The sequence below is a fragment of the Muscardinus avellanarius genome (genome assembly GCF_963383645.1).
Source record: "Muscardinus avellanarius genome assembly, chromosome: 4".
In the NCBI taxonomy this organism is placed as follows: Eukaryota; Metazoa; Chordata; class Mammalia; order Rodentia; family Gliridae; genus Muscardinus; species Muscardinus avellanarius.
The window spans coordinates 76,057,563-76,069,651 of record NC_137789.1 but is presented as its reverse complement, the minus strand read 5'-3'; the positions used below and the strand labels follow the sequence as shown (position 1 = coordinate 76,069,651).

Genomic DNA, 12,089 nt, shown 5'->3' with positions numbered 1-12,089 from the left:
TTTCTGTGGATCTCTCCTTTAATCTTTCATGAATATGATTTCTTGCATTTATTTCCATGGCTTGTGATTTAGAAAGCTAGAGTTTTTAAGGGGGGAAAGAATAAACTAACTTTGAAAACTTCAACCAAATTGTACTTTCTAAATAGTCTCTATTGAATCTTCTGATGTGAATTACCCAAATTTCTGAGGATTCAGATTTCTAGTTATAGGCAATTTAATTGTAGAGCCTTGGGACTTTTCCTGGTTTTGAGATCTGGTTACCCTGTCAAAATATTTTGATCTCTTTATTGAGTTTTGGGGTTGGAAGTTTTCAGTGACAGTAGGCAATTTCCCGAATTCATTGAAATCATGAGCTGTTGTAGACTTCCAACTCAAGTTATGTGTGTCTTCCATGAAATAAAACACTTCTTCATTTGTTTTGCGAGTGCACTATTTAGTTGAAGTTATCTTGAACACTATTTTCAGAGTTGGTGATTTGAGAAAGGTATCTCTTTGATTGCAAGAGTAATTGCAGAATATCAACAAGAGGGAACAAACTCTGGGGTAGAAAATCACTCAGAGCAACGATGCTAAAATGCTTATTGTCCAGTTCTTATCTTGAAAGTGATTTTACGATGGTAATAGTCAGAAAGGCAGAGGAGAAAGAATATGCCATTTCAAGCAGTGACTGGTACATTTCCAGAAACCCAGTACAAGATCTACTAAGTGTCAACTGAATGCTATTGATGCTCACATCAGGGGACACATCTTGCTGTTTGTGACCCCAATTCCACTGTTATGATTCTAGCTCTGTGCCTAGTACTCAATAAATCTTTGTGAAATGTTTAATGAATAAATGCATAGATCTAAAGGTGATATTTTGTGATTCTAGAAGATGCAGGTTTTGCAGCATGCATGTATGCTCTCTATCATAAATTGTGAAATCACTCTAAACCATTGGACAGGAAGGACAAGAAACCTGGCAGTCTGCCACCAGTTTTTGGATAGTAGATGTAAAAAAGCCTTGGTTTGAAACGTGTTCATTGGAGATATAATGGCCAAAATGCAAGTACTAAAATCGGTGCTTATTTAGGCTCTATTAAGTGTTTATTTGCATTTTTGAGACTTTTCCTAGTCTGTACTTTTCTGATACTTCTCAGTCAAAGGAGTTACCAGAATAGACAAGCATAAAATTAATTTTTCCTAGTTGTTCAGTAATAGATGGAATGCTTTTCGCTCACTTCCACTGGAGTGTTATTTAAAATCTTTTTGCTATTCCCTAAAGACACTGTCCCAATCCTTCTCCAGATTGCTGAATGAAATAAACCCCTTCCTCAATTAACATTTCAGGCAGTCATACAATGGTGTTTGGGGACCAGGTCTTTCCTAATGGGCTGAGGGTCTTATGCTATACTAGCTTTCCTGTCTGTAAAAATTCATCTAGCATTTATTGCTGTTTTAGATTGTCATTTCTCACTGTCTTCATGCCCACACTAACCTGTGTCAATTCAAGTACAGCCTTCTTTTTTTTAAAAGTAAAATAAAATCTGAAAGTGTAGTGTTTTCTCCTTCTGGATCCATGGTGCTCAGTAAACACTCTTTTCTTTTAATCTCATAATGGAATAAGTGCTTCAGGACACACCTTAGACACAAGTAATGAACAAAAAGACGTTGAAGAGTCAAGAAATTTACCCATTAGTGAGCTCAGAGTGAATTTGGTCTACTATAAGTGTTTTAGAAGTTCTAGGGATGTGGGTAAACATGGCTGCCTTCCTTCCTTCACTACAAATCATACATTGAACATCAACTATGTGAGAATATTGGTGCGCACTAGGAATTCAAAGTCACACATCACATTTTCACTCTCATGGAGGTCAGTCTAGCCTAGAAAGGAAAATATTTTTATGGTATGAATAAGACAGGAAATTCTCTTTCTTGCAGACATGGCATTTGTTTATGGTAGTATTTCATCATAGTTGAGTGGTAGGAATGCAGACCCTACTACCAAACCATGTCCTATAGACAGCCCCAACATACCTGACAGAGTTCCTTTTGTCCTTCATACAAACACCACCTTCCCTCTTCACAGCCACATCGAACCAGTAACTAAGATCTGCGTACCATGATTATGTTCTCAAATCTCTAACATTTCCTCTCTGCACTCACCCTACATATGATAGTCACCTCTTCCTAGTTGGGCTTGACTCCAAACTCCTGCCTCCAATGTACCAGTCCTTCTTACTAATTCGAATCTCCCTAGACTGGCTCTCATTGCTTTCCTCCTTTGCCTAGACAGCAGATAGAATGAAGGTGGTTCACATCACATTTCTGACCTTAATTTTACATTTCTTTTCAATAGCCCCACAGTACATCAAGTTTACTATTGCTCTTAGTATTTATAGTACCTATACTCCACACTTTGTTTAAGCATCTCCTTGCCTTTTTCTCCAGTGCCCCAAATTCCCTATTCTTCGTGGATCAACTGAAAACGTTGTGAAAACTGCTAACCTTAACATCTCTCCTTCTTGTAGCCCCCAAGCACTATGTGACCCCTATTAATTCTTATCTGATACTTACTCAAGTGATAATTAAAATTGTAGCATCTTCTATGAATTAATCTTAGCCAGTTTCTCTGCTAAGGCTTTATGTACATTATTTCATTTTATCATTACTAGCAAGTTATATGTTGTGATTCTCCTACAGATGAGGAAACTAAGTCATAGAGAGATAAAACAATTTGCTAGGCTCACATAGAATAACCAGGCTTTGAGTCAGAATCAGCCTATCCCTATGGTTTAATTACATTTCCTTGCCTCCCATATCCATATATTTTTAAACAGCTTCTACTGAATTTTATCTACTAGGAGAAAAATTAAAAATTCTTTCATGTGTCCTGAACAAAGTAAATCTTTTTTTTTTTTAATCTTTAAACAACACCCGGCATGGTGGCCCACACTTGTAATCCCCGCACTTGGGAGGTGGAGACAAGAGGATCACGCAGATTCAAAGCCAGCTGTGCTGGTTTAAGAGACCCTGTTTCCACATTCTAAAAAAAAGTATAAAATAGGTCTGGGAGTGTAGCCTGAGGGAGTGTAGCCCAGAGGTAGAAGGGCTTCCAGGAGCCCCAGTACCACCAAAAAAAAAAAAAAAAAAAAAAAAAAAAATCTTTAAACAAATGTCTTCTGACTCCCTAACCAATTCCAAATACTTCCAATGTTTAAGAGAAGACATTAAATAGTAAGAAATTTCATTAACTATGAAATGAACAGATACATGCATTTGATTTTAACTTCATTCTCTTTAATTCTTGGGAATATTTAGAAACACTAGAATCAAATGTGATAAAATACGGGTATTACTGTTCACATAATTTTTTCTTAAACCAAATTACTATCTAAAGGAATTAACTATGAATGATGAGTTATTATGTATGTGTGCACACACACACACAGAAAAATTACATTCTTGTTCTTCAAAGAAACAAGAACAAAGAGGAAAGTACCAACATGATTTGTAAGTTTCAGGGCTCATTCTGATGGTGGACCTGAATATTCTATATTCTGCTGTTTACATAGATAGATTTGCCAGGATTGGTTTGCAGAAACACAGCCTCTTCTCTCCATGTTTGTCTTATGGTGAATGATAGTCACCATTTTCATCCTGTTTCTTTATATTATTTCAAAATTAGAGCCTTGTTCTTAAACAAGAATGCTACCTTTCATGTTCTGTTCTCAGTAAACAATGATTGAGGTATAGTAGATGGTTTTTTGCCATACTGGATAGACAGTTCTAATTGTTTTTATATAAACCATGTTAGTCAAGCTTCTATGACCTAAACTGAACCAAAAATTCAAAGAGCAGCTGAACTGTTGTAGCTTTTCCTCTTATCTAAAACTCCATATTCAGAAACATGGCTTTGTATGCTATCAGGTGTTAAAGTGTTCAATATTTTATTTTGCCTATCTCATGCTGAAGCTTTAAAGGCCAGGTATTCTTACATTATAATTATTAATGAAAATAGAGAATTCATTATTCTGGTATTACAAGGAATTATATTCTTATGTTAACATAAATCCAAAAGTTCTCTGTATTTATTAGGATAGAATGAAATTAAAAGATATGAAAATTTACTTGCAGAATTTTCTCTTTTCTTTTTAACTTCATTTTTTCTTTTTTCTCTTCCTTTTTGCTTCTCTTACTCTTTTCTCTTCCCCTCTTTCTCCCCTTGAGAATATAAACCTTATCAAATTATATGAGACAGATTTAAATCCAATATTCTGTTCTATGGTTGATCATCTTTGCTGAGAAAAGTTTGTTTAATTTGAATTCATAGCTAAGATTTATGTTAGTAAATTTAAGATTAACTTCTTGCTAATATTGATTCTTTTATAAAAAAGCCAACCTTTTGCTAATATTGATTCTTCTATAGCAAAGTCAAACACTTTTTATTAGCATCTTCCTTAAACCTAGTACTTTCAAAACACAAACTTGTTTTTTGCATTTTTTTCTGGTGGAGAAATAAAGATTAATTTGCCTAGGAGCATAATGATACATAAACAGTGACACTGTCCAGCTAGAATCCTAATCACATAGGAATTACTAGAACCCCTTTAAGAACAAGAACCCCCTGACTTCCCATCCCAGAACATTTTTTCAAAGACTATCAAGCCTAGAAGAGGAAAATGATGGGTTCACTTGAATACAACCCAGTTCAATTTCAAACACTATTTTTTTTTATCTGCCATCATCAGCACCATGAAAGTCTGTGACAAAGTGGGACATAGCTACAACTCATGCAACTGCAAACACCTCCTTGGGGTTGTGCTTCCCAATTCAAAAAGTTTCTTTACATTTATTGCATAGTGCTCTCAATGACCTTCACATAGAGGAATAGGAAGTTGCCCCTGGCTGAACATTCAAGGTGGAGGTGAGTGGCAGAGGCAGGAGGTCAAGCCAAATCACCTCCCTTGAGTACAGGTCATTTGCCATTGTAGCAAAAGAGGGTTCTTCCCCTGTCCCAAGGCCAAATGCATTAAGGAAATTGAGAGGGTTGATCTTCTTCCACACTGGCTGAGCCATCAAGGTCAGTTGAGGGCTAATGTCCACTCTGTAACTGTGAGAACCAGGCCATCATTATCTTAGTGATTAATTCTGGAAAGAGTTTCAAAGGATATAGAGGAGATGAGATAAAGAATCATGTGCAAATGCAATGTTTCTGCATCAGTGGCTAAGACATAGATGCTTGGAGACAGATGATGCTTAAAACCACTTTGTGGTTTTTGATAGACCTTAAAAAGTTTCTAAGGGGGTGGGTAAGAAAATCACCAACACTTATATTGTTTGATCAAAAGGTTACAAAATAAAACTGACAAAGGAGCTTTTTTTTATTTTTTTATTTTTTGGTGGTACTGGGGTTCCTGGAAGCCCTTCTACCTCCGGGCTACACTCTCAGACCTCTTTTTACATTTTATATTTGGAAACAGGGTCTCCTAAGCCAGCGCGCGCGGCTGGCTTCGAACCTGCGCGATCCTCCTGTCTCTGCCTCCCAAGCGTGGGGATTACAAGCGTGCGCCACCACACCCGGCCTCAAAGGAGCTTTAACTACCAATATTGACAGACTTTTTGCTGCAGCAGAAAAACTAGTGTAGGAAAAGGCAGTATGAATTCAGAATTTCCTAGGATGCTTCCCCTGTTCCTTCTGAGAACCAGTGTCACTTATAACCAGCATCTAGTGTTTTCAGTTATTAACATCTTATATTAATATAGAGTGTTAGTTACAACTAATGGCCCATTACTAATATATTTCTATTCACTAAAGTCTGTACTTTATTATTTGTTTTTTTAGTTTTTACCCAATACCTTTTTTTTTCTGTTTCGATCCCATCCAAGTGACCATATTATAGACAGTCTTTGTGTTTCCTTAGGTTCCTCTTGGCTGTAACAATCTCTCAGACTTCTCTTGTTTTTTTTTTTTTTTTATAATCTCGACAATATTTTGTTTTTGCGGGTCTGGGGATGGAACTCAGGGGTATTCCACCTCTGAGCTACACCCCCCATCCTATTTTTTATTCTTTATTTTGAAACAGAGTCTCACTAAGTTGCAGAAGGCCTCACTAAGTAGCTGAGGCTGTCCACGAACTGCGATCCTCCAGTCTCAGCCTCCTGAATGCTGGGATTACAAGTGTGTGCCACCATGCCCGGCTTAAACTTGACAGTTTTGAGGAGTGTTGGTCAAGTATTTTGTAGAATGTCCCCCTCCAAATGGAATTATTTGTCTAATGTTTTCCTCGCCATTGACCAGAAATTATGATTTTGTAGTACAAAAGTCTCTAATAATTGCCATTTTCATCACCATAGCTAGGGTAATGAATGCACTTATCACTTGATGTGGCCTTGTAACGTGGCCTGTAATGTGTCACTTGATGTGGCCTTGTCACCTGACTCAGGTAGTGGTCACCAGGCTTCTCCACTGCAGTTTCTCTTTTTCTCTTCTCCTTACTGTACTCTTTGGAAGGAAGCCACTATGCTCAGCTCTTATTTAAGGAGTGAGGAGTTACGCTCCAAGTCCTTCCTTAAGGGGGGATTATCTACATAAATTATTTAGTATAATAGGTATTTTGAATTTTTTAAGAACTGGGAGAATTCTGTAAGCCAAGGGCATTGTAGATAGAAAAGAGGAGAAAAGGAAATTTATCTAAGGAAGCCAAGAACTGAGGAAATCAAGATAATAATTACAGCTAAGGTAAAGATAGGATTTCTTTTTCTGCCAATGCCTGTTCTACATTTTGGCCTCCAGAATGCATAAAATCATTCTCAGGATTCCAGAAAGAATTCAATATCTTCAAAGTGGATACAAGGGGATATGTGATAAGAAGAGATTCTCTTATTTGGAGGAGTAAATGAAGTAGAGGAAGTAATTTGATAAATATCTTTATAATTAATGTTTTATACTTTTAGCAAGATTTTAAACATAGAAAAGCATAAAAGGTGACTAATCAAATTTTATCCATCCCTCTCAACTCTTGTTGATAATCTCCACCCTCCCCACACAACCAAATTAAGGTTTTTTGAAAGTAAAAATAGGATATATTAATTTATAAATTCAAGGATGAAATACAAAACTGAGTTTATAACAGGCACTCAGAAAATTCTTGTTTGGGCATATTGTTTGGGCACAGAGCTATGATTGGGCATATTGTTTGGGCACAGAGTTATGTCTGGAGACCTTGAGCTTGATTGGAATTTAAAACTAACTGGAATTCTAATCAAGCTCAAGGTCTCCAGACCTTGATTTTTTAAATCAGTTGACACTGATTTCAAAAGATGAGGCTTCAGATTAAAAAAAAATAACTGAAGGGAACAGCAGATTTTGGCGTCACTTGCCATTCAAGCGTATGTTTTTATACTCATCATAGAAAGACACTGAATTTAGAGGTCTTCTAAGAACTTAGATTTGTAGCTCAGATAATTTACAAAGTGGAATAGAGTGAATGTGCCATCAGTTCTTCATGTCTGAAAATTATTTCAAACAAAAAATACCTGATTACTGGGAATATGGGCTATGGAAAAATACACAGGGCAGGGAGAACTGTCAACCTAGTTTGTATTCAGGTCTGCCTGTTGTCATAGTTACTGATGTACTCAAAGTGATTTCCCTCCTGAATCATACTCTGTAGACCTTCAATGAAAATAAGCTATTCTTCTTGCTTTTTTTTTTTCTATCCATGAACTGAAACTAAAAAATAGCATCAATTGCATGAACGTTGTTACTCTAAGCAAGATTTTAAACATAGAAAAGGCATAAAAGATGTTTAATCCAAATAAACACCTCTGATTGAGGTCTCACCTCATTTGTTGAGCAGTGATTCAGAGTGTCTAGGGAATGGGGACACAGCTAGGGTTATAGCCCAATTCTTGCCCTTGAGGGTACCAGAGCTCTGTGAGGGAGAGCAATGTGTAAAGGGTGTATTTCAACAAAATGCAATCAGCATCTGAAAGCGGAGCATAGAGAGCCGTGGGAATGCAGGAGAGTGACACCTTATTAAGTCTGGAGTGCTGATGGGGTCAGATCAAAGAAAGCCATCCATCCTTGGAGTTTTGAAGCGTCTTTCCCGGGAGGTATTTTCTGTTGTTCTGGGTACAGAACAATGTGACTCTGAAGACTGGGCTCATGGAGAAGTGGTGTAAGGATGCCAGCACAGATGCATACAATGTCCTGCTTATGCTCACACACATCTCTCCTTCCTGCTCTGGCCACAGGAACTCCTTCACAGACATCCTCCGTGCCATCCTGCTGTCACTGGAAGTCCTTATTGAAGATCCAGAGCTTCAAATCAATGGCTTCATTTTAATTATAGACTGGAGTAATTTTTCCTTCAAACAAGCCTCCAAACTGACACCTTCGATCCTTAAACTGGCCATCGAAGGGTTGCAGGTATGTTCAACCATGTCCAATTCTAGACTGTGTTTGATAATGTCCTTTTCCTCCCCTAATTTCTGCAACTAAAGTTATATCTGTAACTATTCCATATTTTTATCTCAGCTTCAGTTTAGATGTTTGTTTTTAAATTAGCCTTCATTTTCATTAATAACTCTAAATTACTATTACCACAGGCACAAATTACCTGCTGTAGCAATAATGAATTAAACTCAGAGATGTTTGGTTTAATCCATCAGAGAGTTAACAAAAATGAAACTTGGAAACATCTGCCTTATGAGCATGTCCCAAATAGAGGTGGCATGAGGACTTTATGGTGTTTCTAGAAGCACTTTTGTGCCCCAGAAATGCACCCCACAGGTGACCACTTCCTAGAGCATCGTGTGCTGTAGTATTTGTGCTAAAGTAGAGCCTTCAGAGCAAAGAAAGGAAACAGATGAAACTACCTTATTTCTATGACCAGTTGTCAAGACTTCGTGGAAGGGTTTTTGAGCTGTGTGGAGGTTAATGTGGCTAGTCTTGAGGGATGCTTCTACTTTTTAAGGACCAGTGACTAAGAGAGATTGTTTTAGTCATCTTTTCTATTGCTGTGAGCAAAACACCTGATAAGAATAACTTCGAGAAGGAAAGATTTGGGCTCACGGTTTTGAAAGTTTGGTCCATAATCAGCCGGCTCCATGGTACAAATGGTAGCATCACTCACAGTCATGGCCAGAAGCAGAGATGAGAGGCGAGGACAAGGGCCATATATAGACTCCCAGGCCACAGCCCCAGTGATCCACTTCCCCCACTCATGCCCCACCTCTTGAACCTGGCTTCACTGGGGACATGCTTTCATGTCCTCCTCCTCCTCCTCCTCCTCCTCCTCCTCCTCCTCCTCCTCTTCCTCTTCCTCTTCCTCTTCCTCTTCCTCTTCCTCTTCCTCTTCTTCTTCTTCTTCTTCTTCTTCTTCTTCTTCTTCTTCTTCTTCCTCTTCTTCTTTTAAATGTTAGGTTGTTTATAAGCGCTGCTCTGGGCATTTAAACAGTTTGCTTACAACAAGGAATTATCTAACTCTGAATGTATTGTTCATTGCAATTAGAAGTTGTCACGGCAAGAGAAAACCATAGCTGGTCTGCTGCAGCCAGCACAAAGCCAGAGAACAGCAAGGAGAAATGTAGGGATGGAGGTGGGAGTTCATTATTAAAGAAACAAACTCCTTAGGAATCCTAAAGGGATATTCTGCGCCAGGAGAAAAGACATGAGGATACACATTTACAAGTGTTTTAACTCTGAACTCCAGCCTGATCCACAAGTCCTCCAAGAGAAGAGGGGAAGGAGAAATAGTTGAAGCAGACAGACAATTCTGTAAAATTAGACTTAAGAATCCTTCTGCAGAAGGTGGGCACTGGACATTGAGCTGGTGGGTGTGCATTACTGGAAGTTACTTGAGCCCCATGACTAGGCTTAAGAGACACGTGTACTTTGTCCACACATGAGTTTAAAAGAATGAGTTGGCACCGGGCGTGGTGGCGCACGCTTGTAATCCCCACACCTGGGAGGCGGAGGGAGATCGCGCAGTTTCGAAGCCAGCTGCACTAGCTTAAGAGACCCTGTTTCCAAATAAAAATATATGAAATAGGTCTGGGAGTGTAACCTAGAGGTAGAAGGGCTTCCAGGAACCCCAGTCTCACCAAAAAAGGAAAAAGAAAGAAAAGAAAAAAAAATAATGAGTTTGCTGGTCAACCTGAGCATGTGACTGACTGAGGAGGTACTGAGGTTATTTTCTAGGTGAGAGGCCTTTTTGATATATTAAATTTGTTAAAAGCAAAACAAGTTCAGATTTTAAATACAAGAGCTTTTGAGGGACATCCCAAATGTAAACCATAACAGAGACAATGCTGCTAAGCTTCCTGGTAACACATTATCACAGTAAAGTAGAATTAAGGACACAGCAAAATCGAGTACAGGGTTTGGGGAGTTTCAGAGTTCACAGTTTGGGGACATTTAGAATCAGCATGGATATAACTCATATTCCTTCTTAATTTGGCAAGAAATTAGACTCAGTGACCAGTGATTCCCAGCCCTGATAGGTGGCAGTTGTACGTTATACACAGCTATGTATATAGCAAAATATAGACACTGGATGGTTTATTCCTCATGCTCTTCAAAGTGTCTGCATTCAGTCACTCACTATACTCTAGTGCCACAAGTAATTGATGGGTTTGCCTCTTAAACGGTGGCCTATTTGCAGTTGGCCCTTGGCAAGTGGGCTTCTGGTAAATATGTCTATTAGATGGATCTTATTTTTATTAAATTGGCTTCTCATTTCTCAGAGGCAGAAAGGAAGTGCAAATTTCTGACATTTCAGAAGAGCAGCAAGTATGCGTTGTTCCAGGAATGCAAAATTGTCCTGTGTGACCACGTCATGCAGCACACTCGGGGTGCATTTTTAGAGTTGCTTTCCAACATATACACTACGTAGAGAACCCTGATGATGAACTTATGTGTTCTTGACTATCGGCTACTTCCTTTCAGCTCCAGTTCCCTTTCTGCAACTTCCTTTTATCTCAATCTTGGAACATTTGCTTTCTTTCTCTTTAAAGCTTTTACCTAAGGGAGTTTTAAAGTAAGAGTCAGGGTTTATTTTATGCCCCGTAATTATGCTGACCATATTTCTAGGAATTTCTGTATAAGCTTCATGTAATTCCATCTTTCAAAAAGATAATTAATTACATTAATAAGTGGTTATGTCAACTTCAGTGCATATAAGATTCGTCATAAGCCAGGAAGGAAATATATGTCCTTTTTCTGACCCTGTGTTCCAATTTTTCTGTCTGAAAATGTGATATTACATAACAGGTCCCTTGCCAACTTCACTAAGCTGATGTGGGTCTATCTGGTTATTGTACATGAATGTGTCTTTTAAGGTAAAGCTGAATAGAAATGTAGGCTATTTTTATGAGAAACACTAGGTGACCTTTGGTGAGGCAAAGGGGTCCCATCTAACATTTGTGTGTGTGTGTGTGTGTGTGTGTGTGTGTGTGTGTTACTAGGGGTGGAACCAAGGGAGCTTTTCTACCTCCAGGCTATACTCCCAGACCTATTTTATACTTTATTTGAAAACAGGGTCTCACAAAGATGCTGAGAGCCTCACTAAGTAGCTGAGGCTGACTTCGAATTTATGTGATCCTCCTGTCTCAGCTTTCCAAGCGCTGGGATTACAAGCATGTGCCACCATGCCTGGCATAGGCATCTCATCTAGACTTCCCCTTGTCAGGTGCCAGAGTCCAGAATGAATTCCATGATTTCCTTTAGTTCTAGTTAAGGAATCACTGCTACTGGGAGCGGGCTGTATGAGGCAAGAGTCAGAGAGGAGAAAAAGAAATTGTTTTCCCATCATATCCCAGAATAGGGCTGGAATTCCCTATTATCTCCTCCCAAAGTTTTTAACAACTTTTTAGAGTGGGGTGTAGTGATGCGGTTGTAATCCTAGTATTTAGGTGAGGGTGGGGGAAACTGAGACAGGAGGATCACAGGTTTGCAGCCAGCTTTGGCTAATTAGTGAGGCCCTCTGCAACTTAGTGAGATCCTATTTCAAAAAAGTAAAAAAAATAAAAAATAGGGCTGGGAGTGTAGCTCAGAGGTAGAATGTCTCTGGATTCAACCCCCAGGGCCACTCATACCCCAAAAT

The 12,089-nt window shown here is 38.6% G+C and overlaps 1 protein-coding gene across 1 annotated transcript in view; it reads left to right on the top strand.

Annotated features, from left to right (window-relative positions):
• CLVS1 (clavesin 1) overlaps positions 1–12,089 on the top strand; it is a gene marked incomplete at its 5' end in the record, with an annotated part of 218,964 nt that overhangs the window by 78,676 nt on the left and 128,199 nt on the right. Inside the window, one exon of the mRNA XM_080694467.1 lies at positions 8,239–8,413. Within this exon, the coding sequence (XP_080550593.1) occupies positions 8,239–8,413 (175 nt within the window). The remainder of the gene's footprint in view (positions 1–8,238; positions 8,414–12,089) is intronic.